Here is a 27,404-nt window from a genome sequence, read left to right as displayed (position 1 = left end):
ACTTTGTTATGAATAATTCAAGCGACAAATTAGGTGTTGTTCAGTCACACATTTAGGAAAGGTATTTGTTAAATCCATATCTTATTTAAGACAAAGTTCTTTAAAAGAACTTAAAGAACTTATTTAAGACAAAGTTCTTTAAAAGAACTTTGTCTTAAATAAGATGTGGATCTTTTCAAGAGTATCCTGTTGCTCTGAGCAAGAGTTTCTCAACATCTAAAATTACAGTAAAGAAAAGCTTAAGTTTTTCATGAGGACTTTAACTTTGAAATAGCAAAACCGGAAGCCGGGTTAAAGCTAAAGTTGCCGCCTTGATACAGACAACAGACAGGCAACAGTCAGTTATCAGCCAGTTCTAAAACATATAAAGAAAAAACTGTCACAAAACATAATCTAAAAATGTGTATTAATGCATTAAAGGCTTTATTTTGAGATTTAAAAAAATCCTGCCTCCTGTTGACAGCTGGTGTGAAATGAGCAATAAGCTTTTGTGTCAAATAGAAATAATGCATAGAACCTGTATTAACTCTAAAATAGAATAAAATAGAATCATGTACAGTTGTGTTTAGCCCACCAAAACATAAAAACAGCACACCACTCCCTTTACCATATTCAGATCACTGCTGGATGCCACCAAATGTCTTCAAAGTCTTGCATTCACTAATTGTACTTACTGAGGCAGTAACATGTGTTACAGTCCTATCACGATTTCCAAAAGCCTGAAGTGACGTCATCAAATTGTTTGTTTTGTCTGACCAACATGGACCAATCCAAACATAGATTTACAGTCACATAAGAACAAAAGAAAATCAGCAAATCCATACAATTTTTTTTTGCCTGATTAAATATAACAGTTAATTCATTAACAAAGTAGTTGCTGATTATTTCTTTGTTAGTTGACTAATTGATTAATCAGCTAATTACCACACAGCAACCCTGGGGACAAGTATTGGGATTAAGTATTGAAGTACTAATTTTGCAGTGTAAAGAGAAGAGGACTGGGGGTTAATAAAGGTGGCCTGTTTTTGCCCCTAGGGCACGGTACCACGTTAATCCGGCCATGCTCGTGATAATATCCTGTGTGAATGCTTGAATTTCGACTCATTGTAGCTTTGTATAAAAACTAAAAAATACACAATTTCCATATCCAGAATAAGTAGTCTTTCAATTCAGCATGAAGAAGAAGAAGAAGAAGAAGAAGAAGAAGAAGAAGAAGAAGAAGAAGAAGAAGAAGAAGAAGAGTTTTATTTTGAAGGCGGTGACCGGAAGTGTAACGGTTTGCTGCGATTGACGCTGCATGCGGGCAGATCGCAACGCATTCCGATGTGAGCGAGATGTAACCGCTGTGCGGGCTGCACGTCTCCAAACCGTCTTCAGCCACAATTTTGAAGGAATAAAATGTCCAGCTTGAAGGAGTCCAGCACTTGTCCCGACGGCTACAGGGCTCTGAATACAAGTGAGCTGACGGAGCTTTTACAGAACGACGACAAAATGGACCAAATTATTCGCCTCAATGAGACGGTGGGTATCCTCTGTTCCCCAAAGAGCCAAAGTGCCTAGAGGAATTTGCGCTGTGCTAACGGCTGTATTAAATATCTTCTTTCATCTTTAACGACGTGGTTCTGTCGTTTTCCAGCGGTATGTTTGTTTGTCGTAGCTGAAAAGAATGAGCGTTAAGGTGTTTAGGCTCATCACGTTTGATGTGTGGAGTGTAACGCAAATCCGCTTTACATGGCTCATCGATTGTCTGCGTGGCGAGTGGTCGGATTTCCAATTCTTTTCCGTAAACCCCGGGCTCCCAATATTTTCAGTGATTTATTAGTTACTGGACCGAAGAAAAAAACACAAAGAAATTAATTTTCGCGGTCTTTATAAGTGATTATTTTACTCTACAACCGTTCTTATTGTGCAGGAACCATCGTACCGTTGTGGTGAAGACCCCAAAACGCGCCGTTATGTGGTTTCAGTCCTAGCGCCGAATTCCGTTTAAACATCCGGCATTGCAGTTTCTTCACCTGTCTGTAGACCTGTACATGAGATAGAAGATGACTTGAGAGAACATTTGACTTTTTACAACATACTATTAATTTCGGCGTTACTTCAATACATTTGGCAACACCCATTTGAATAAAAATGCAACTTTTACAACTAGTTGTCCTCAGACCTGCTTCCCTCTAAGGATGCTCTGAATGGCGTTAGCGAGCGTAGTTCATTTCCAAATAAAAGCACACTTCTATTGTAGTGAGCTGCGTCCTATTGTACTAGATTTATGCCGAATTGAAGATTGGTTTCTGAGCTTTAGAAAACATCTAAAGTGAGTTTCTTTCATGAGTGTTGGCTCGCATAGGAACACAGAAAATAAAAATTGCGAGATTTTTTTAAAGGAATTCCACGTGCATTAGTCCCTGTGTCAGAGATGCACGTTTCGGAGCTACATGATGACCTTCCTGGCGTCAACCAATATACATCATCCCCCCCTTTCTTTCTCTCTCTCTCTCTCTCTCTCTCTCTCTCTCTCTCTCTCTCTCTCTCTCTCACACGAGAGATCTGCCAGGGGTTTCCAAACTTTTTCAGGGGCCCCATTTTCATTAGGTTTGCCTTGGGGGTGCTCAAATAGAAATGACTCTCTCAATCAGGATTCAGTAGTCTGTATAGAATTGCATTGCTTTTTAATAGCTGTGGGTGGGGTGATGGCAACAGAGGGTGCAGGGAAACAAATCCAGTGTGGGCAGATCATCATCATACATGTTCACACTGCGCTAACATCTAGGGAGTGAAAATATTAAGAAAATTAAATAACTGGTCCCCACTTTGAGAACCGTTGAACTAACCTTTTGCGTTGCTCTCTTCAACGACAGTCTTCTTCCTTGATTTGTTAAGAGAGATGTCGTGTGATTTTTTTGCATAGAAACAAAAGAAAGGCATTACTTATTTGCCCGTTTCTTGGCGAAGGATGTGACATTTGAAACCTGGCTCTGTGAATGAATTAGGACGATGGAGCCAAAGTGGTTGAATCTCACTAAGAGGTCATACAGCTCCCCTCAGGGAGCCGAGCAGAGTGACTCAGAGCCACAATCCAGTGAGCTTAGGGGTGTTTCAGTGAATATTCACCCATGGTCCCTTTAATGTAATAATATGAAACTTGGACATTTTGCTCCCATCGATGTACTCTACGTTACTGCAGACAGAATATATCAAAACATGAAGCATATGTTGTCGTGGCTGTACAAACTGATGACTTCACAACCCTTCTTTCATCGCCATATGAGCTCTGGGCTCATTAATCTCATGTAAATGATGAATGTTACGTAAACCAGAGTTTAATCATTTATGGTGATTCACAATCATGAATGCTGCAGCCTCATTAATAACTGTCCACAGAAGAAGCTACATGTCAGGTCATGAGTATTTTAACTACAATGATCTGAAACATCAGGTTTTGTTTTCAGTGCTACAGGAGTTTCTTCGTTCCTAGAGTTGTGTGAATTTGTAGATAAATGTCTTTAAGAATCCTCTGAGGTAAAACCAGTTTACAGGTAGAAATCTATGAGACAGGAACAAAGGAGAAAAGACTCATTGTGACCTCAAATGCACTGCAGCTGCAGTGCTTTGCTGAGGCTTAGGTGGTTCTCAGAATCACAACAACAAAATGAGATTGGGTAGAAAGCAGAATGAACATGAAGCACTTCCACGGTAGAGCTGGGTATCAAACCTCAGTATATTTTTGGTGCAGACCTAAAAGTGTCTGCAGCAACATGTATTGAAAACTGTCGATTACTGAAAGCTGGCATTGAAAGAGTTTTCAGATTCATAGTGTTGTTTACTAAGTCTTCATCACATGGGCTTGAATTTAAATCAGCATATTGTCTTTTGAGGCTAAGTTCTTGTATGGCTCGATGGCAATATTTGACGTTAATATCTTACATTAATATGGTAAACTTCACATCCTGTAGATATGGAGTAACATTTTCATTCATTTAGGCTACGTCCACACTATGACATTTTCATTTTAAAATGGCGTTTTCAAACGAAAGCAATCTCCGTCCAGATGAGTGCTTTAGCTCCGTATCAAAAACAATCTCCGTCCGTACTATCGCACCTGAAAATGCATACATACATGACCAATCACATACACTGGGCATGCGGATGCCGGTGTAAACAGGAAGCAGATTGTCTAATCTGCAGTTGATTAGTTGCAGAAAACTGCTACGATCCAGGAGCAGCAAAGACAGTTGTAGCTTTAAAATGGAGAATTTAACTCAACAGCTGCTAGCAAAGAAGACAAGGTCAGCAATGCTTGTATTTCATTATGTGTTGTATTCACCATTGGCTCCCTGATTCCCCTGAGACCCAACCAGGGAGCGAACATGGGTGTCTACGTCATTGTTTCCAAAGGTCTGAGTTTTTCCGCCTGTACTGACTACAACACAACCCTTTAGTTTTGAAACTAAAACGAGGCCAGCAGCGTTTCCAAAGGTCTCTGGGGCTTGAAAACGCCGGAGTAGTTTAGACAGGAGGCGAAAACAGGCAAAAGAGATGCGTTTTAAAAAACATAGTGGTGTGGACGTAGCCCTTAGAGTCATGTTTCAGAACATCTGATTAATGTAACTTGGCTATACCTTTTCTTTAAACCCTTGTTTTTGGTCTCCACCAACTCCTGAGGGAATCATCTGACTCTTTAGCTGCTAAATGCTTCATATGTTCAGCAGCTTGTCTCTAACTGTGTGTCTGTCTGCTGTTTGGTGCTGAGCAGGTTAAACTGTTGAACCAGAACAGTAAATTTGCCATCTGGAAAATCAAAAACAATGTGCTGGAAATTAATTGCTAAAAAGCTCTGTGGAGCTGAGAGGAACTGCAGAGTCCGGTGGTGATCATTCACGCCACACGCGACCCCATTCACAGTGCACATGGTCATTTGGTACATGGTTATGAAAATATTCATCATAGCCTCTTTAAAATCACCCCAAATGATGCAAGGAGAGAGTTATGGAGCTGGCCATCCACTAGACACTTACAGTACATATCCCTTCATTTCAGTGGAGGCCCTATATTACATGAAGGATTCTCTTTCATGGAAAAGACTTTGCACCCCATCAATTTCATCTCAGACTGACTGTTAAATTGATGCCTTCGGTCTGCAGAAGCCTCATTAGGCCTGGGCCTCATTTAAGATAAAAGAGAAACACCTATTTACTGCATTTCATGTGGTCAGACATGTTGAACCACAGAAAACAACAGTGCTGCTCCTCGTCCTCTCCACAGCAGAACCTCAGTCCTCCTTAAGTGTCATTTGTTGGGGATGGTAAACACAATCAGCCCTGCTTTACAGCCAATGCATCTAAACACAAAAAGAAAACATTCATTCCCCAAAGACTGCAGCAGTTGTTTGATGATCGGACTAGCCAAAGCAGGAAATGGACTGTCCATTTTGATTCCTGTTTAAGGAAACTGGACGGATGACTTGGCCGTAAGCCTTAAACGAGCTGTGTTATCTTCATTCTTTGAATGAACAGCTGATCTGTAGTATCTCTTTCTGCACTTGCACAGCCCTTTGCCTGACTACAGGGCACATTCTGCAAATTCCTCTGAACTTGGGACTCAAACATCCCTTTTGATGACCCGTAAAATGTGAGACAGATGCACCGTACAACACTGAATTCAATGAAATGGCCTTCAGGCTCAGAGTAACTGACTGTTGAAAGAAAGCAGTTGAGCAAGAAATGTATCCGGCTGGGCAGAATCACAGGAATGCTGAGACTGATGGAGTAGTCGGAGAGGATTCAGACTTTTACAGTGTGGAGCTCACAAAGTGACATTGTGTCCGAGGATGAGATAGTGAACCGCTTCTTTACAGTGAAGCCATGACAGCACTGTCTGGCAACACTTGAAGGAAGTGGCATTCATTTTTAATAATGTATGGTTTTGTTATGGTCCATGTGACACTCCCCACCTCTCCCCCCTTATACACGTACCCCAACCAGCATGGCGCCTACATCTAACAATGTATTGAAGCCATAAAAGGTCAGAATTGTGACCTTTTTTTTTTTTTTTTACCAGAAATGACTTTTCTATTTTACACCTTTTAAGTAACAATCCGATTATATTGAACCCGTATTTGAAGATATTTATCTTTTTTCAGCAGGAGCCATTCAATGTACTTGTAATCTGCAATTGTGTCTTTAGTCGATTAATCAGTCAGTCAACAGAAAATGAATTTGCAGCTATTTCGTTAATTGATTAATCGTTCTAATCTTTTTCTTCTGTCAGCAGTAGAAGATAAAGCAGTCTGCTAAGTGGCTTTTAAACACCGAAAACTCATTTAGCCGTGATTCCCTCTTAGCTCTGGCTCGATTCAGACTGTATGAACTCATGCAGCTGTAGTGGGTGTAACCCTGTGTTGTGTTGTAAAGGGCACAAGAACCACAGGGACTTTCAGCAACTTATCGTAAGGCACCATCACAACTTTCCTGTTGTTGAATACAAAGCCGACAGTTAAATACTCTCTCTTCATGTTTAACACCATGAACAGAGTCACTGAATGCACCACACTAGCAAACATGGTCTGAACAGTAAACTGTCGCGTTGCAAGCTACTCTGCAGTCCCGTGCTACACACATGTTCGCAAACTTCTCTTCTGATGAACTGATAACGTTAACTTTACACTTGTTCGGATTAATTTTACATCATATATACACGTGTGTGTGTGTGTGTGTGTTAAGTCTGTGAAAAAGAAGAATTTCTATTGTGGTTCCCAAAGAGCTCAAAGTAGCTGAAGAAAATTATGTCATTATGTCCCACAGACCAAAATGACGTCTTTAATGTCTTTTTTTGTCCAAAAAAAACTTTTCTCTCCTGCAGTTATATTTGAGAAGCTGAAACAGAAATTATTTAAATATATTTGCTCAAAAAAGACTATTGGATTAATATTGAACATATTCCCTCCAAAATAAAAGTCTGCCTAGTCCACGTGCATGTTACAGGACTTTCTAATGTCCAGGTCACAATTTAGCACAACAACATACGCAACTACCCAGCTGTATCACATGCACGATAAACTAATGAAACTGAATTTTCATCAACAGAAAGAAATTACTTTTTTGACTTTGTACTTGTGTTCAGTTTCAGGACCTTCAAGTGGACAGGGAGACGTTGATGACCTCCAACCGGAGCTTGGCCGAGGAGAGCCTTGCCCAACGACCCCGCCTTAACAACGGCAAACTCCAGCTGGCGGAGAAATACCGGGAACTGTCCAACCTGGCAACCAAATGCTGGGAGAAACAGAGTCAGCTTGGTGAGTTTATCCCACCACTACAGAGACAAAGAGGAAGGGTGGGGGTAGGGGGTTTGTTCTGGTTTCATATAGATAGGATGCCAGTCAAGACATACATCAGGAGGAGTGTGGTGGTGATGACAAGGTCACTGGTTCAAATTGCAGGACAGGATGGGTAAATATGTCCCGGCTAAGTGAAAGGCAGGAATCTCTCATTTTTCTGATGATGGCACTGCTTTCTATTTGACCTTAAACAGCTGACTATCGCTGCAGTCCTTTTTTACTCCAAATGACCACACAGCTTTCACAAGGTTTTATGCAGATTGCAATGAAAACAAACCAAAAGAAGAAATCGCAGAAAGCCCAAGAAAAGGTTGCATCCCAGCCGCTAAAGGTTAAAACTAATTATACGTGATATCCCACAGTGGCTCCTCATTGTCTTCCCTTGTCATTTGCAGTAAGACGCACAGCCTTCTCTACTGAAACATTTGAGGCATGGAAAGCAAAAATAAATGTAAATCACTTTTGACTCACTGTGACACTCTCGCTAGTTCAGACAGCAGGAGAAGTTTCACATCAGAATACAGAGAAAGCTTCAGAGTGTCAGTGAGACGAGCCTTCAACTGCTCAGCGAAAGCCTCAGCATGACTGGAGTTTGGTCATGGGAATGAAATGGAGCATATCAAATGCCAGCAGGAAGCTTGCAGCAGTTGTCAAGGAATTTGCGGGGTGAAAGGGGCCTTGTCTTTGTTTAGGCAAGTCATGCTTTTGACGGGGTGGCTATAGGGCAGCACCAGAGGATGTCTTCTGAGCCTTGGCCCTAAATTTTTAAGCCTCATGGGCAAACTGTAGAAATTCCTTACAGTGTAGGAGCCAAGCCAAGAGCAGGTGATAAAATAAATCCATCTGCATTAATTTCCAGAGGTAATGTCAACTGCTACTTATTTATAACTGCGAGTGTGTGCTTTTAATGGAGCAGGCCCAGCGCTTGGTTTACACTCATGAAAAGTCATTGCCAGGTTCCTGCCTCAGCTGCCGGCCAGTGTGATGGAAGTTGGGAAGAATGTTAAACTTCCTGTCAATGTGCGCGCCTTACACAGATGCTGTCCCACCTCCCCAGCAAAGCAGGATGGGCGGGGGTCCGTCCTTCCTCTGCGAAACATCTGATTCTCATTTGGCGCAACAAGGGAGAGGGTGAAAAAAGGTGAATGAAGAGGCTTTTGCTTAAGGCGAGTAATCTAAAGAGAGAAAAACTGTGGAGTGGATCAAGGCCGACAGCTGTATTGTTTGATACATCCTGCTGTTTGGTGGATGGCCGCTGTGACCAGAGAAAGCTGGCAGAGTGTGTTGTGGTTCCCAGGTGGAGTTGAGACCTTGAGTGTTTCTTAACGTCTACTCCAGACTGTTTCTCAAAACTATTATTGGCATCTGTTTTTCTCTGCTTCCTCCTGTTGCTACACTGATGGCTAAACATTGGCTCTGGCTTTTAAACTTTTGAGTAGTGATGCATTTAACCGACATTGTTTTTCTCCCATTACTGATTCCCATACACAAACCTGGGGCGTTGGCCAATACCTTGTACTTATTGATGCCATTGCTCTTTCATCCAAATGAAAAATCTGTAAACATCGCTTTAACGAACTGATTCAAAGGACACTGGATATTGATGTTGATCTTGAGCTTCTATTTGATTTTAAACACAAAGTACAGAATCTATTCGATTCCCGATGATTCAGTTATAGGGAACAAGGTGGGAGGCGGGGCTACACTGCACAGAACACAGTGCTTCTCTCAGCTGCAGACACCAGAGTATTAGCCACAGGTGATCTGTTTTAAGGTGATCTGTGACTCGACTTTTGCTTCCCTGAATATAAAATTGTGTATAAATTGTAAACACATCTTCAGGATTTATTTTCCTCATCAAATACAAAACGGCTAAAACATGACACATCTACACCCTTTAGGCCTACGTGTGCAAAACTGTTGGGCAAGAATAATAAAACCTTGCACCATCTAAGCAGGTGTCATCTTCATGCATATTTTTAATGGATCTGCCAGCGTTTCAGTCTGCTGTATGGGGAGCATTACGGATTAAGTGTCATCTATGACAATGATGGGGGGGGAGAGAGAGGGGGGTAAATACGGCAAACTGTGTGCAAGCATTGTGCAACACGTGTGGCTGATGCTAGGGGCAATACTTCCAGTATGATGAACCATTTGTTCTTCTCTCTCTCTCTCTCTCCCTCTCCCTCTCTCCCTCTTACCTCAGCCAGGTGTCGCCACATGTCTCCACTTCCTGTATCCGTTGTTTCAAATTAAAATCCCTCTGCAGACTTGTGTGATTCATGACATTGCAGCGGCGGCAATCGTTTTGAAAAAGCTTTAGTTTGTGATGCTGTTGACATGTATTGGTTTTTACTGTCCACCTCCTTCATGTCAATGAGCTCAAAACAGACAGAACAAAGACACTCAAACTGATAAAAAACAGTGTTAATACTTCTCATTTAGTCTTGATGCCTATGTTTTTTTTCTTACTTGACTGGATAATGGGTCAAATATTGACAACATCAGATCACTGTGAGATATTTTCAGCACGGCTACAGTGCTATTTAAAACATCAATACACAGTGTCAAAATGTGTGTCACTAATTATGGATCAAGGAGCAAGAGCCTCTTTCAAGATGTTGCACTGAATATTTATACAGTTAGAAATCCATGTGAAAACAGTAAGATACCAATATTTCAAGTGCAGCCACAGTAAGCTTTGAGTTATGTCCACAATCACAGGCACACATCAGTGCTCACAAAATAAGTGGCTAGTTAACTGTATTTATGTGCATGTGGCCACTTTTGATTCCTCAGTGGGTGTTGGAAAGCATTCTTCTGGAACACAATGACCCTACTTAGAACAAAAACCACAATTCTGAAACTAACACAAAAGAAAAAGGTCACAACACTGACCTCCCCAACCGTCTCAAAAACAGGAGAAAAAGGGGTTAAAACAAAATGGCAGCTCTCCCCCGCAGGGCTTCTTGGCAGGCTCTAACCACTACAAATCAAATCATTTAAACAATTTGACCACATGCAGCTCCTCAGTCCTTACATAGTCAAGGTGAACTGATCAGCTGCCAGTCCGCTGATGTCACTAATAATCATGAGGAGGAAGGATCAAGAGTTGAGGCTTACAGAACCTGAGGAACAGCACAGATCAAACTCCGAACCCATTGTTAATGCTGTCAGATGTTTGAATTCAGTGTCAGGTTGCATTTGAAAGAGGAAGCAGGGCTTTTACCGTCATACAAAACATGAAAATGAGGCATGACTTTGGCAGCTTTGTAACAACTTTAACACCATTTGTCAGCTCTGTAAGCAGAACAGCCTCGTGTTTGGCTCCTGGCATCGGTTTAGTGAAACCAGTGTAGGTAGACTGTGGAATATCGTTTGATGCTATTGATTGTTTTCAGCTGTTGAACTGCTGCAGTCTGCTGACAGCGGCTAGACCTGCACCTTTTGTCTATTACAGTTCTTCTTTAATCTCCTGTAATCCATGTGCCAATCTGTGTTTCGCATTAAAGGAGCATGAAAGTGCAAAAAATGGAGTTGAACCTTTACCCACTGACCACACAGCAAATGTTCTTCACACCCACTAGCTCTGCACAAACTGGGGTCAGCAGCTGTAGATCCTGATACAGGACCGGACTTGCTATGCCTTATTTTCATACTTTCATTTGTGATGTTGGGTGTGGTCATCAAAATGGGATTTAGGGTTTGTTTGTTGTCATCATACCAGATCTAAGTGAATGGGAGGTGTGAGAGAAGGCTTTTATGTTCACTTCCTCTGGGATCGTTTTTACCCGGCACCTCTGCAGCCAGAGAACAAAGTGCATATGGTGTCTATAACTGAGCGTTTTTGTTGGGGACTTTTTGAATAAAAGGATTACACCCTTTGACTAAAAGTCAACATATCACATCAGGGTTTGAAGGGTGAAAAGGACTTGAATGTTCCTTCTTGTTCCTCAGTGTTTGATACAGACTGTGTGCTGTAGATTTAGACATTTATGAGGTGTTTTTCCGTCAGGACAGATTCACTTTTTGAATCCATGAGTTAGCTCAGTGTCTGATACATATTTTAGGGCCTCAGACTGAAAGTGGTGTCAGAGGATACACGGAGCAAGTGAAGATGTGCAGGGTGTTACTCACAGTTGGTAGCAGTTAGGTGAAGCTGACAGGCAAAGCACAGGGGTAGAGTTTCTTTCTACTGCAGCAAAGAGGCAGGATTCAGCACAGACACCTTCAGCTTGGGTGTGCAGCTCAGTGAACACAACTGGCCGTGTTACGTCACATTGAATTCATTTAGCTGATGCTTTTGTCCAAAACGACTGAAAATAAATATACTCAAAGGGAAAAAGAGCTGGATGTTATTTAATTAAAACTGGAAGTGCAGCCCTTTTCAAATAAACATTAAAGCATAAAGCGCATTAAAGCAGTGTGAATTGCTAAGGGCTTTTTTTGTTTTCTGGTCACGCTAATGGTGTACCTGTATGGGTGGCAGTGTTTGTCAGTCCACCACTTTGCTTCATACTGAAATATCTCAAAATTCATTGAATAGATTGCCATGAAATTTGGTACAGATGTTCATGGTGCCAGGACAATGAATCCTACTGATGTTGATTATCACCTGACTTTTTCCTGTAGAACCGCCATGAGGTTTTTGATGATGTTTTGAGTGAAATGTCTCAGCTTTCGTGTTTCATCCAGTGCCATTACAGGTGTTTATGGCGTGGCCCATCAGTAAACTAAGCAGCTAGTAATGTTATTAGGTGAAAGGAGTCTCTTGTGCTTCAGAGTGGACAATTGCAACACTGCAGCATCTGAGAAGCAGTGTGTGGAAATATTTTGTGCTCTACTACGCAGTAGAAATCTGCGGACTCACCTGCTAGCTTGCCACCCAAATGAGACAGTGGAGGCACCACAGACGAGCAGCGCAACAAATTGCACATCATTCACACTTCATTTGAGCTTGATTTTTGGAAAAAGCAACAGCCCTACTGCACAGTGGGGATATCATTTATGGGATAACATGTACTCTACACGGCCCTTCCCCGATCAACGATAGAGTGACATGGACGAAAGTGCATGGGGACTATGGATTTCCAAATGGGAGGAAAACGGGGCAGAATCCTTAAAATGGATTGAATATAAAGCTGTCAGAGGACATCTTCCACTTGAAGAAACATAGATCCTGGCATTGGACGGTTGTCTTAAAGCCAGTATTAATCCCATGAGCAGCACTGACCATGACTGAACACGCTGAGGAAACCTCATCAACCCACAGAAACTCAAAACGACACAAAGTCCAAGGAAAAAAAGATGTCATGGTGCTGATCACAGTGTTTGATTGACAGAGCTCACCACAGCAGTGAGTAAATGGAAGGAACAGATGGTGGAAAAAACAGAGGCTGATATTGTCTGTCATTCTGATTTCAGATTTTTTTTCTCACTATTGAGCGTGGCATTACTCTGAATCATCTTAAAATCGCCAAAGTGTTACTCTCGGTTTGTAGCGCTTCACGTGAAGCTGTGAAGCTGTTATCACACTAGGGTTGGAAGTAACAGAAACGCTCTCAGGTTGCCGCGCTCTGACGCTGTGGTGGAGAAGACTAACGTGAGGCTGGAGAGCTGCAGGGGTGTAATTCACTGCTGATTCGCTGGCTAATTTTCAAGCCTTTCATACATTCATGCCCTTCAAGGCCCCATCTGTAATACCGTGACCTATTTGTGTATAATCAGCAGCAGATCGCTCGCCCGGCACATTGAAACTGCATTTCTTCACTTGATTTCTCAGAACTATCCAGTACAGTAGAGTTAGCAGCTATTCAAGGGGGAAACAATTGTGTTCATAATTATCGACCCATGGCATCTCCATGTTTGTGCTGTTTCCAACTTGCGCTCCATCAGTCACTCACTGATATGTAGCAGCCTCTGACTCTGATGTTAGCCGCAGGTCAGCTCATTGTTGAACTATCTGGTCCACATCTTAAATGCGTTTATTCACTCTCACCAAACTCAGTGTCGTTCTCAGCTGTGTTCAGCAAAAAAGCTGTAAAAATCCAGAGCAAACAAACAAACTCCAGACATACAGAGGTAGCTGGTGAACATACCCTCTTAACAACAAAATTAGCACGTATTATTTAAACGTGGGTAAACCCGCTAAAAAGCTGATTCTCTCCTTTAACACTGCCAAATTTGCCATCGACGTAGAGCACACGCACAGACGCAAGAGAGGAAGAGTGAGTTGTTAGCCGCCATGCAAACTGCTAAAAAAGATCCGTCACGTCTCGTTCCCGGGTTGGAGCTCCTGTAAGTGTTGCAGCCTGTGAGAAGCTTTGATAGGTGATTGTGCGTTTTTGAAACTTATTTCAGGGCTGCAGCTCATTCTTTCATCCCAGAGCAGTGTAGCCACGGTCTTTCTGGTTTAACAGCACCGTGCTGGGCAGGTGTCAGGTCTGTTTACTGTGTTGTGCTCTGATGGATGTCACAGCATGGAAAAGGGGCTAAAATTAGCATGTTCACCCGGGTGAGCCAATAAATACCCACGTCTACTACAGAGTCATTTGACCCGGGAGTGAATGCCGACTGTGCCATTTTCAGTGCCAACAAAAGCCAGATGTTAGCAGGTCTTAGCAGGTTTATCAGCCAGTGTAGAAGGGGCTAAAGTGGAGCATGTAGCAGATAAAGAAACAGATATTTACCTTAAGAGTTGGCAGAGACCAAAAACAGAAATAATATCAACTTAAAAGGTGATGATATGTCAGTCTTGTGTTCACAACGTGTTTCTGCCGCCCCTAAGTGGCCCAAACATTTTTGTTGTTGCAGGTTTAAAAAATAAAAGTACATACAAGCATGAGTTTGTGACATTACAACTAGTTTGGAGTCATTCATGGTCCAACATCCACAGTGAGTAAACTTGAAACTCAGAGAATGAACTACACAGTGAAATAGTCTTCAGTCGTTAAACTTCTGAAATGAAAAATTCAAGATTTTTCACTGATGGAGGAGGAAATTAATTACAAGAATTTAACTTTTTTTGTAGATAAAGTCAAATTGGACACAAATTATTATTCAAAGCACGTTTTTTATATGTATGGAGGGGATACGCATAATGACTAGACTGTTGTTAATACAGGTGAGTTTTCCAGGAATACACATGTTGTGTGTAAAAACAGCTTTTTCTCTTCCACGGTGATGCCCATGAAAAGAGATGGAAGTGATTGTATGAGGAACAACAGCCCATGAGATAAATTCAAGCCCTTTCTACTTTCACACCTCTGCACATCTGCTCAGCCACTACGTAAAGTCATTTTGTAAAGTTACAATAATCTGGCAATCACTTCTTTTGAATCCTATGATGACATGAAACTGCCTTTGATGGCATTGGGTATACAGCGCATATGGCACAAGGCAGCTGCATTCAGGGACCATATTACAACAGAAACAGGTGATTATAAGGAGCAAAAATGCCTTTAAATTGGGCCAATTTCAGCTTCTTTCTGTGAGCTGCATCTAAGACAGTTTCTGCTGTGTTGTATCTCGGTGGAAGCCTTGCCAGGCTCCATTAACATGTTGACATCAGCTGTTTGCCGCGAGGTTGCTGCTCAGTCCGCCGTGCATTCACAGTAACTGTCACATCGATCAGTGTCCTCCAAGAACACACTGTAGGTTTTGACTCCACATTGTCTCAGATCACCGTGGAGGATTTTAATGCCGACTCTGAACCTGACCAGACCGGACACCTTGACAGTCGGTGCTTTAGGGACGTCCGTGCCTGACAGTCGATCCGATTATTTTATTGTCGGGAACAGTCTCTTCAGCTTTTTATTTACGGCAGACTTGTCACAGCCCAACCGCATGATTTTTGAAACATGTTTGGTGTGGTCGGTCCAGGCTGGAGCCGGGTCACAGCACAGGACTGAAACATGAAATCGGGGCTGGCAACAGGCAATGGCACGGTTCATCTCAAAGGGCAAGAGAAAGAAAATGAAACGGCTCCAATTTATAAATATATTTTACATTAGAAGAAATATCTAACCCAATCCTGTTCACCTTGATAAGTTACATTCCTATTAAAACTAAAATTTGAACATATCTGTATGAAACCATTTAATATAAATATACTTCCCAGCATTCATAAGCTTAAAATTTCCCAGAAATCCTTCTTATTTCTATTATGAAAAATTTCCACTGTGTGTCTCTAAAGATTTTATACATGTCCGAGGTGTCAGAAAGTTCCTCTGTCGTCGCTTCTTTTGACAGGTTTTAATAAACATAAGTTTGTTGCCTTGAGTTTTCTCAGCGTTTTCTTTTTTTTAACAGTGCAGAGGGTCAGTTCTTAAATCAAAGGGAGCTTTTTAGGAATTATTTTACAGTCAAACTGTCGCCCACTCTGTTTCCTCTCCCAGGCGGCAGCAGCAGCAGCAGCAGTGTGTTCGCCTCGGCTCCTCATCGTCTCATATCTGCTCCCAGGCAAAATGTGTTACTCCATCACCAACACCATTCACTCGTTAGCATGAGCCTCCAGCTCCACCGCCCCCGCCCCCCCCACGTCATTCCCCACCTCCCTAAAATGTAGGGCACATACAGCTGCTCTAGGAGTATTTGTTTTCCTGGCTGTCACCTCGCATTACACCCCCATCTCCCAGCATGTGCAGTGTGAGGTCATGAGCAAGGCCATTCCTTAGTGCACGCTCGCTTTTTTACTACAACAGAGTCGATGTTCACACAACAGTGGCCAGAACACTAGAATAATGGATTATTAATGCTAAGGTGATGGCGTTAAAGTAAGCAGAACATACTGGGCAGCATCAGAGAAGAGGTTTGTTGCAGCCGTAATGTTTTCTGCTCAGGAAGCTTCTTCTTTTTTAAGTGAATTTATCTCCTCCAAAGATCTGGGTGAATTATTTGACTGCGAAAGAAACTGCATTAGCGTACTTCAGTGACACCAGGGAACATTTAAAGAAGAACATCTTGAGTGGAAATGCAGCTGCCTGCACACGTTGTCCATTTTCTCTCTATCTGTTGAGATGGGGGGTAGAGATTTCCCCCGAGGGCTTAGAGTTATTAGAGTCATTACTGTGACCTTTATTTGCCCCACAGTTTCCACTGAACCCAGTCTGACTTGTGTGAGGGGGGGGGGGTTAGTGTGGCTACCACAGCATTTCTTGCAGCGACAAGACACACTCTGCAGTCAGCTGGGTCAAAGCCTGTTAGTAATGATGACCGACCGCCATCCCCAGGAGGTGAACACATGCTGTGTGTGTGCGCTGCACTACATACATATTTATCAGGCAGGATGTGTACACTTCTGCTTGTATCCGGAGGGTGTCAGTTAGACATGGCATTAATGGTGTTTCCTGTATGTAAGCAAGTGTAGGGGTTTTTATTTTTATTATTACATAAGCAAACACGAAGCCACCAGAAATCCAATTAAAAGCCACCTCTTAATGGATGATTTCATTTTATTACAACTTGGGTCTTATTGTCATAGTTTGGGCTTTCATTACCTTCAACATTGCCAAGATAAATATTCTTATTTTCTATTAATAATTATGCTCCAGGGTAGTTTATGTCTTTATTACAGGGGGTTTTCAAAGTCTTACTATGATGCCATGAGTTAGTCTGTGTGCTACAACTTGAGCCTTGTTGTTATTTTGTTTTGTCTATATTTGTAGTGGCACCATTAAAAGTGTAGAATTGGATATTATCAGCTTCTATTTGTGATGGGTTTATAGACAACTATCTATGAACTGATAGAAATGATGGTGAAAAACTACAAAAATAAGCCTCAAGTTGTAAGAAAACATGGAATTATTCTTTAGAGAAAAATTGGGAGCTTTCAGTTTTCATCATCGTCTCCTCTCAGGTTGCTGACTGAACGTGTCACAGTGACAAAGTTCAGCCATCATGTCACTGCTTGCTGGTTCCTGATCTAATGTTGATACGAGCTGGTCTGAATGTTCGGTGGCAGAATTTAGTTGAGGCAGTTTCTCATGGTTTGTGAGCTGCTGCTGCTGCTGCTGTTGAATCTTTTTTGTTTAAGGCTTACTGCATTTTTTATTGTATTGACATGGACATAAATAATTAAAATGTGTGTATGTGTGTGTGTGTGCGTGTGTGTGTACGTACATGAACAATGAGCTCCTTGGCGGAATATAATGTCAAAGACAGCTCTGTGAAAAGTCAGCTTAATTGAAACACTTATCCGTAATTATTTGTATCTTGAAGCTTTATCGATCATTTTGCTGCAAACAGGAGAAAATCTAAATGGTGTATCTGAGAAAGTAATATGAGGAGATGGCAAAAATGAGACTCCGTGGTCAAACCAAACTAAGACCAGCCTCCCGAAATAGCTCAAAGTTGAATATTTACAGCCCCTGTTTTCCCTTTTTTCTAGCCAACAACTGTCCAGCCCATCACCACCATCTCCTCGTCAGCACATACCCTGAAGGCTCTTTGTGATTTGGAAAATAATTTTCACTGCTGCGGTTACTTGGTTACTGGATTTTTTTCTCTTCCAGTGAAGTCATACCTCATCTTCCTCCCTCCGCATTCATCAGTGATGTCTCTCTGTCGTTGCAGACGCTCGCGTCCAGAAGAACGGCCTGCAGACGGTGCAGAACCTCCTGCAGGAAGAGGTGGCACGTGCTGAGGAGCATTCAGAGGTAAAAAAGACAACACAAAACAAAAACAACAGCTCCTAAACTAGAGCTTCTTTCTTCTTTTTCTTTTCCTTGCTGAGAATAAAACGGTCTTTCATCATGTTGGCAGCACTGTTGTGGATGGTTCCTGAAAAGCCTGCTGTCTAGCTGACAGCCCACCCACTTCTGTGCAATCTGATCCCTAAAGACATGAGGAATATACATACAGTGAGCAATCTACCGACATCTGAGAGGAATCAAACCTGCTTCCATCATAGCAGCCTCTACAGAAACTCTTATATTTTTATATATATATATATATATATATATATATATGTACTGTACATGTGTTCTGTCAGTTCTGTGTTCAGATGTGACAGCTTTCGGGAGATAGGAGCAAAAAGAGTTTTCTCTGTTTCCATCCTCTGCTTCTTAGAGTAGGTTTAGATTTCCCTTGGGAATGAAGCAGCGCTAGTTCAGAGAGTGTGCCAGTGCCACTAAATACTGAAGACAGACTTTAAATGTTTTGGTTTGAATAAAAGCATTCTAGTGAGTGTATTTTTCTGACTCCTCTAGAAAACTGGAGGAAGGGAAGTAGTGAAAAAGCGACCGTGTTTTAAATGGATATTAACATAAACTGTAGATCAGTGGATCCTTACAAAGAGATAAGAGACCCCGAGATAAATCTGAGGGGTCACAGGATGATTAAGATGAAAAATGAACCGTTTCCTGTGAAATAGGAGATAATTTCAGCTTTTCAGGCTTTTAAATTTTCTTCAGATGACACAGTCTGAGTAGGAAAAACCACTCTTTGTTTGAACTGCTCAAAGCTTGTGTCCATATTAAGGCCGCTGTTTTATTTGGACTGTTTTGTCCAAATTAAATAAATGATGTATATATTAATGAGCTTTACAGATGCTGCTTGACAGATTGTGTTACCTTTGGCCAGGCTAGCAGTTTCCCCTCTGTTGCCAGTCTTTGAGCTATGCTAAGCTAATCGGCTGCTAGCTGTAGCTTCATACATGAAAGTGGGATCAATCTTTCCATCTAACTCTCAGCAAAAAAGCAAACGTTTCCCAAAATGTTGAACTATTCTTTTAAGGGATCCCAAAGCAACAAAGTCGGCAGCCACTGCTGCAGGTGACTAAATGCTCCTGCCTGCTTGAACAGATCAGCTGTCGGTGTGCTGATCCCAGACAGTTCTACGTGAATCACCGTTGATCAGTTTCCGTCGCAGGTTGATTCAAAACCAGAAATGTGCAGCCTTGTGAATAAAGGCAAATGTCACTTACAGGCACAATGTTCCAAAGCGATAATCACCAGGCCTGAAAACATCACATGCTCACATGAGCAGCTTAGAGTAGATATTAATTTTCCTTCTTGGCTTCTACATTACAGTGTTAAATCACAACAAACCCTCAGTGCCATCTATCCATGAAGAGACTGAAGCTTTGGTTTTATTTGCAGAGGGTTTTGTGATGTTTGCCTCTACCACAGTGGAGATAAACATTTTGTTTGTGCTCCTTGGCAAAACAACATTTTGAAAAAACTTGTTTTGAAAAACAATATCCGGCTCACTGTGGATCATCTTCTTCACAGTTTTTGAAATAGTTTTCACTGAAAAGGATTAAAAAAAAAAAAATTATTTATACTTGTCAGGAAAGCCATCAAACCCTGACCAGCCTACGACAAAATAATTCACCTTTTGACCTCAATGCATTTATGAGTGTGTGATAAACCAAGCTGTGAACGGATGATCATAATGAGATCATGACTGTAGCTTCACTTCAGCAACAAAACAAACAGCACAGCACAAAAGCTGCAAGTTCATATTTACGTATTCACCTGCGCGAGCTCGCTGACACTCGCCTGTAGGCTTCCATCACAAAGCTGCGCCGATTCTCTGACATGCATGTACTGACATGACAAGTTTTGTGCACAGCTAGCACACACACAATTCTGAGCTCACTCTGTGCGCTGTCGAGATTTTTGGACAAAGAAAACTATCTTTTAATTATGTGTTCCTCAAATATCTTCATAGACATTGTTGGTTTTTGGTTTAGTGAGTGTATCTCTGAGAGCATCAGTCATAATCGCATGCTCAGTCAGCTCATGGTGGATTATAGGTGGATTTTCTTTTTTTTTTTTTTTTTAAAGATAATTTTCTGGCGTTTTTGCCTCTATGTGATAGATGAAAGTGCAGAGGGAGACAGGAAACATGAGCAGAGAAGAGATACGGCAATCAATGAAGGGTTTGCAGGCAGAATCAAACCACAGACACCAGGCTGTTTTTATTAATAAGATATCAGTCTCTGTGTATGGATGAACTTTTTTTTCTCTTTTGAGCAAAACTTAGCTCCTGAAAAGGGGAAATTTATACATAAGTATGTTTTTTAGTTTCATAATAGTGCACCTTAAGATATTCATTAAATACAGGAAATACAAATACGAACACTTATTAGGTTAAAGGCTCCAGTCTGTTAAAGAAGAAGACGAGCAACACATCATTTACATTACACAATGAAAATTTGATATCTTCTTTAGGAATATCTGCAGCCGCACCTTTACCTGCACCAACACAAATCGTTCTCTTCAAAATTTCAAGAGCCGACTGTTCAGCTTGACTAGATAAGTCTAAACACGACATAAGTGCATGTGCACAAATAATGTGCGAATCAACCAGCTTGTTTTTCAAATTTCGTCCAGTACAAACTTGTGTCTTTTGAATTCCCAGTCCATGTCCGGGCCGTTTGAATCCAGCAGTGGAAGAACAGACAAAGCAAACTGTTCTGTAGAGAGGTAACTAATGAGAGAGCCATGAATAATATCAAAGACTGGGTTTGATATGATGAAGATCTGAGGGATTATAACTTTAAACGGCTTAAAATCAACAGTCCCAGTCAGAAGTTTGGAGGCTAAAGGATAAAAAAGATATTGACAATATTAACAATGAATTTGAAAATCACTTTAACGATGAGTTTAGTTGCAAAAACAGCAGCTTTCAACTGTACTTTAAAGATCAAATCATGTCACCGTGTGTGTATACTGTCAGTGTCTGACATATTCCTGGTATGCACTGTGTAAACACACAAGTAAACGTGAGGACATCCTTGTTGGAGTGAAACAGTGTTTATGTCCGAGCAGCACAATGATTTATCTCTCCCTTTATGGTCTGCAGTCGACACAGAGAGCTTGAGCTGCAGTCTCACAATAATTCATAACATTCACCTCTGTGAACGTGATGCACAGAGCCTGTATAAGTCTTCCCTGTTCCTTTGGCCTTGATCAGCGCAGTGAGGGAGTCTTGTTCACAGATGAAACCCACGCTGCTGCTCAGGGCTCAGATTGATCCGCTCAGCGCACCTCCCCCCACCTCACATGGCTCCAATCAATACGTCCATGACTCAGTCTTTAAAGTGGCCGTCCACTGATTGATTAAGGTCCAGCCAGCACCAGCCAAACGACCACACGGAATGAACACTGAGAAAACACCTGGGTGCAAGGATAGGATATATGTAGGATATATAATGTCCTTTTTAAAAATAACGTGATTTTTTTACAATTATTTTATGATGAAATAATCCTCAAAGTGAAATTCCTCAGTGAGTAGGTGTATGTTAAAGCAAAGCTCTGTGATTTAGTAGACTTCAACACAAAGACAAAGACTTCTCTCTGCAGTCTCTGTGTTCTGTGACTATCACCTCTGATCTCAGACATTTCAGATTAAACCCTCAGAGGGTCTTTATTGGTTCAGTGGAAAACCGCCTTGATTTTTGGGATAATTCTTCAGCAACATCGTCAAATACAGCAGTTTGCTGAACATCTTTCAGAATTTGGATATACTCACTGCGGTGGTGCTGTGACGTTTGTTTTTTGTTTTTGTTTTTTTTGTTTTGGCCTCTGTGTCAGGAGGAAATCCTTGCCTTTGAAGACTCTGGCCAACAGCTTCTTCTTCTTCCTCTGTTGCCTAAAGTCAAACAAGCTTCCTTTATTAGGAGGATTCCTTGTCAGGTACCAACATGAACAAAGATATCTGATGAAGGAAAAGGCAATTTAAACTTGTTGTTGTCCTCGGCGCTCGTTTGAATCACTCGCTGCGGTTCAAATCCCCCTCCAGCCTTCAGACAGAGCTCGTTTTACTTTATTTGCGCAGATATGAGCTGAGCTGAGGGCACACAGATCGGGTTGGTTTAGGCTTTAACTCTAGTTCACAGCCTCATCTTCTCAAGGGTCTGCTGATTATGTGTTTAAGCTGCTGGACTGCAGCCAAGAGGGGACTGATGCTTTTCCCTGTAGTGGTCTTTGTCATTCACACACTAACTGGTTCACTGTATTTAAGGCCTAATAATTAAGGATTTCCCAGTAGAGATCCTGCTGCAGCACTGGGCTTCTCTCATTTCCTTAATCGAATAAAGGAAAGCAGATTTTCCGTTTATATGACGTCAAACTGATCAGGTTACTGTAATGAAGAGAGTGCAAGTAAACAGTAAGAAACCGGTGAAATAAAAAAATAACTGGATTTTGATAAGGATACATTTTGTTGACATAAACTGTTAAAACTTCTCTGCACTAATCTGAATAAATGCTTCTTCAGGGCAAAGTTTTAACCAAGTTTAATAACATTTTCATCAACAAAAACACAATATCAGAGACATGACAGTGCACCCTGTCTGCCTGTTTGTCTTTATAGAGATCAATTCATTAAATACAGGCAATATAAATATATAAATATTTTCTTAAAGCAGTAACAACCCAGCATGAATAGTAAAAGGTAAAAGATGAGATTTACTTAAAATGTTCACTTAAGTTTTTAAGGTTTTCTCCTTATCTTAGTCTTAAACTTCAGGAATCACTTAAAGTCAGTTTAATTGCTGCACAAAAATACCTTAACCATCAACTGTAGAATTTAACCTCTGTAAAATCTTTCACTGCTGTAAATTGCTCCTTAACTAAGGAAACCTTTTTAAGAGATTTTATGCAACACTCTTAAGTAACTCGCTCAGCTAAGGAGAAATTAAACCTTTAAGTGTCATACTTAAGTAGAAGTTTTGATCATCGTTGATTAATCTGCTGAATTTTATAATATGCCAAAATGTGACATATTGAAGTGTCTTGTCCAAAAACCCAAATATACTCAGTTTACCGTCATGTAACTCAAATAAAAGTGGCAGATACTCACATTTGAGAAGCTGGAACCGGCAAATATTTGACATCTTTGCAGGAAACGTGACTAAAATGATAAATTGCTTATAAAAACATAGGCCAGTTAATTTTTCTCAATACACTGAATGATTGATAGACTAACTGTTCTGGCTGTACTTGTATCTGCAATTTATTCCCCTCCATAAACGTCAATATTAACCAAGAGAAAATCAGCAAAAGTGCAGCTGCAAGATCTTAACGAGCTACTTCTTAGACGTAGTGTAGAAATGTTTCTGCACCAAAGACGGAGGCGAGAGACGCATCAAGCTTGTGTCAAAACACTGAAGGAAGAACTTAATGTCCTTAGATAAAAATCTAGTCGTGGTTAATTGTCAGACAAACTCAAAGCGAAGCTGCAAGTTTATTATTAATGAACGTCAAGATTCAGCTGTGGCTTTGTGCTACATTTTTATTTGATTTCACGCACTCGTACACTTTGTTTGTATTACAAAGTAAGAACATGACACTTGGATGCAGATGACTGTTTGTGTACCCCACATGAAAATAAACGAGCTGTGCCTGTAACAGCTGTTGTCTATTGACGGTGAGGCCAATAAATTCACAGCAACCTGAGGTTATTTAATGGCGTCCGTGCCAGATGGAGAATCTCGCACGTCACGGTGGGGGAAGACGCAGTGGGAGGAGAGGTAATAAAGCAGAAACTCCACCAATCACATGGTGCTGTTAACCAGGGCCAGTGTCAATTAATGCAAGAACAGTAAACAAGGCCGGGTGAGAGTTTACACTCCAACAAACATCTGCATTAATATTTGGTCTCAGATTGAAGCTTCAAAGCGTCTTTTCTTAAAGAGTAAGTCTGGCGATATTTTACTACACTAACAAATGTCAGTCCCACGCCGTAGAAGTAGAGCAGTAAATGTGTATTAATCCGCAGCTGAAAATAGTCCCCAACAAATGCTGCTAAAGTCTGCTAAAAACTACATTGCCCAGCTGTTTTATGAAATAACTGAGCCTTTTTTATTAAAGTGAAATTACAATTTAGTGAGGTGTTTTTAAAGAATTACATCTTTAGTGGGAATGAATGTGTGGAAATCCCAAATCTGATCTGTTTTATTTATATGATTTTATTCCTTTTTGTTTGGTCTGGTTTTCCTTTTCTTGTAAAGCATTTTGTTAACTTTGTTAATAAAGTTATTATTATTATTATTATTATTATTATTATGAATGGGTTTGACGAGCAGACGTTTATTAACAATATGAGAAATATAGATTAACAACTGCCCTATTCTTTAAATCGGTGAAAAGAAACTCCATTTGTTCCCAATTTTTTTTTGATGCTTTGTATCTCGAAACAAAACCATGTGAAACAGATCTATAGTATCGAGACAATTTACACTTGATTCAAGATATTTCCATCACTTGTGACAGGTGAACAGAATGTTTCCCATTCAGTATAATGTGTATAATGTGCAGAAGAAACCAGGTCACCGGGAGAAATTAGGTTACAGCAGACGTACAGAACATATATGGAGCTGAAATAATCCATTAGTCAATCGACTGAAAAATCAGTGGCAACCATGATAACAATCGATTAATCATTTAAGGCTTTTATTTGTGTTTATGTGGTAGTAAACTGAGTTTATTTGGGTTCAATATGTCACCTTTCTTTACAGTAGCCTGATCTATAACACGTCGTATAAACAAGAGATGTAGTTAAACTGATTTCCTTCCTGTGGAAATGTGTCTGACTTTCACAGACACTTTGTTGTGCCAGTTTCACTTTCAAATAAGATGTGGCTTCATTTGAATAATTTAATTTATTATCGTTCTCTCCATATACAATATTCATGATACACAGGCGTGATATATAAGATATTATTTAACTCTTCACACATGAACTCTGAGCAGTGTGCGGACTGGATCGTCTGGAGAGTAGACTACAGTTGACAGTTGCCCTTTCACACATGCAGCACACAACAGGAGGATGTCCGTGTGAGACGTGTTCTCACCTGGTGGAAGTACTCTGTTTAGTTTATGTGACGGTGACACCTGAGTAGATCGTGCAGGAGGTGCGTCATCAACACGAACACCGTGAACACTGCCGTTCCCTCGTGGTGAATTCAGAGGACAATGACCTGCTCTGTTCACGTATCGCCTCAATCGAGGACTCGGTTCTGGGGAGTTCTCAGGGCAAAGGCTGTTTAATATCTGATTCAAAGGATCGGGACGTTTTTGTTCACACATACAGATCCTGCAGGTCAGGTCAAGAGAAGGTCAGGGTTACAGTGAACATGTGAAAGCTGCTCGACTTGGACAAACTCAAAGCCTAAACTTACTCCACTTTTTCTTTTTTACAGTCCAGGTTCCACCAGCAGAAATAAAGCTGTGTGAACAGTGTCGCTCTACTTTACGTTACTGCAGAAAGTCGACATTATCCGGTTACAGAAGTGCGTCTAAATAGACTGAATCAAAGACACATGGAGCGTTACATTCAGGGTATCTGCAGGGTTTAAAAAGTCTTATAAAGCATCATATTAAATTCCTTTTTAAAAGGGTCTTTAGGAGGAATTAAAAAGTCCTAAATTTCACTGGAACTTACTTTCACTGTTTTTTGGCATGTGATTTTAAAAGTGAGACTGTTTTGACGGTGGATTGCGCTGCGGGACGCTCGCTGCTGATTGAACTGTTGATTGATCTATTAATCCACCCAACAGTTCTCTACTGCTTAACAAGGTCCAGGGAATGTTACTAGGAATTATGATGTGCAGCTGGGAAGAACTGACAAAAATGTGGCATAAATGTCAATGAATTCATAAATGTCTGTACTGGTCTCCATCATTCTGTGACCAGTATGACTGAAAAAAACTCTGAAAAACTTCGTATTTTGGCCACAAGCCTCACGCTGAATTTAATCTGAATCCAAAATGTGAATACATCAATCTGCTTCTCTTCAGTCCCAGTCCAGTTCTACACTGGGTCCGGTCCAGTGCAGAACTGGCTTTGAAACAGTTACTGTGGTTAATGCAGTGATTTACTTCACAAATATAACTTCTGCTCTCGGTGTTCAGCTCAACCAGACTCAGCTCCTCACATCCTGGGAACACATACAGAGACGGATCACACGGCTTTCAAGCTCGGCCAAATGTAACAGTTGCCGCACATGGATCATTGTTAGCTGTGTAAAATGGTCTTACAGTGAAATATTGTAGCCGCCAAACTGTGCCAAAGTTCGTGGGTAAACATCCCAGAGCTGATTAAATCCTCTTTATACTCAGAGGAGTTTGTTTGAACGGCTCCCCGCGGTTGGACCTCCCTTTGTGTGTTGTCCTGTCTGCTGATGCCGGTTTATTTGTCTGCCCTGCTTCACAGGAGCTGCTGGAGAAGTTCATGGAGGGGAACGTAAGCCTGGATGAGTTCTTGGACTCCTTCCAAAGCTCCAGGAAGACGTATCATATCCGCCGGGCGCAAGCGGAGAAGATGCAGGAGATCGCTCAAGCCAAGCGGCAGCCGAGCAAAACCAAGGAGGAGAGTAGAGTCCCGGAGGTGAGGAAGGACTCGGAGCAGGTTCAGGAGCCGCACCGGCCCAACGGCTTCGTAGCGCAAGGACCTTTAAGAGTGTTCCAGGTCCGCTACGGCCTCACGCCGGCCATCCTCCTCCCTCATTACCCCGTTTCTCCCCCTGCCTCAGCCCCAGTCCATCAAAGTAGTACCCCCCCACCCGAACCTCAGCTGGGACAGACCCACATCCTCAGCCCCAGCACCCCGCTTCCAGGACACGGCCAGCCGGTCGGCCTCAGGGTCATCGGACAGCTATCGGGGGGCTGGCCGGCTAACGGGCGGCCGGTGAGAGTGCAGCAGCTTTACAGGCCGAACCCTCAACAGCCCGAGCCGCCGTACCGATAAGCTCGAGGAAGGGGGGAGGAGGAGAAGGAGGAGGAAGAGGTGGAGGATGAAGAATGGCCGGTTTGAGAGGTCTTCCAAGCGGGGAACCAAACAGTGGCTGTCACAATCATGTAAGCAAAGACTGATCCAGAGACAGGCAGCACTGCAGACGTCCGTTTCTGTTCTCCATCCATGACACATAAATGTAACCACCAGAGGGAAGCGAGCAGAGCAGAGAGAGAGAGAGAGAGAGAGGCGGCACACAGAGACAGGGAGGACCGGGGGTGGGTCTCGATAGCCGGGTCCGTTTTGGATCCAGTGAAAGTTACAGTCGTTAAGGTCCGACGCTCACGAATCTCACATCACAGTAAAAGAACGATGAAAAGTACAGAGCG

General features: G+C 41.7%; 1 protein-coding gene across 1 annotated transcript; it reads left to right on the top strand.

Annotated features, from left to right (window-relative positions):
- Window positions 1-1,346: 1,346 nt before the first annotated feature.
- LOC111217238 (vacuolar protein sorting-associated protein 37D-like) lies at window positions 1,347-27,238 on the top strand. Its single transcript, XM_022739018.1, has 4 exons — window positions 1,347-1,521; window positions 7,120-7,291; window positions 17,906-17,988; window positions 26,497-27,238. Exons 1-4 carry the CDS (start codon window positions 1,399-1,401, stop codon window positions 27,028-27,030), a joined length of 912 nt encoding a protein of 303 aa, XP_022594739.1. The 5' UTR covers window positions 1,347-1,398; the 3' UTR covers window positions 27,031-27,238.
- The last annotated feature ends 166 nt before the right edge of the window (window positions 27,239-27,404 follow it).

This window comes from Seriola dumerili, unplaced genomic scaffold (genome assembly GCF_002260705.1).
Source record: "Seriola dumerili isolate Sdu_G_001 unplaced genomic scaffold, Sdu_1.0 BDQW01000040.1, whole genome shotgun sequence".
In the NCBI taxonomy this organism is placed as follows: Eukaryota; Metazoa; Chordata; class Actinopteri; order Carangiformes; family Carangidae; genus Seriola; species Seriola dumerili.
Note: the sequence above shows the minus strand (reverse complement) of the source record. Positions and strands in the feature narration are given on the sequence as shown.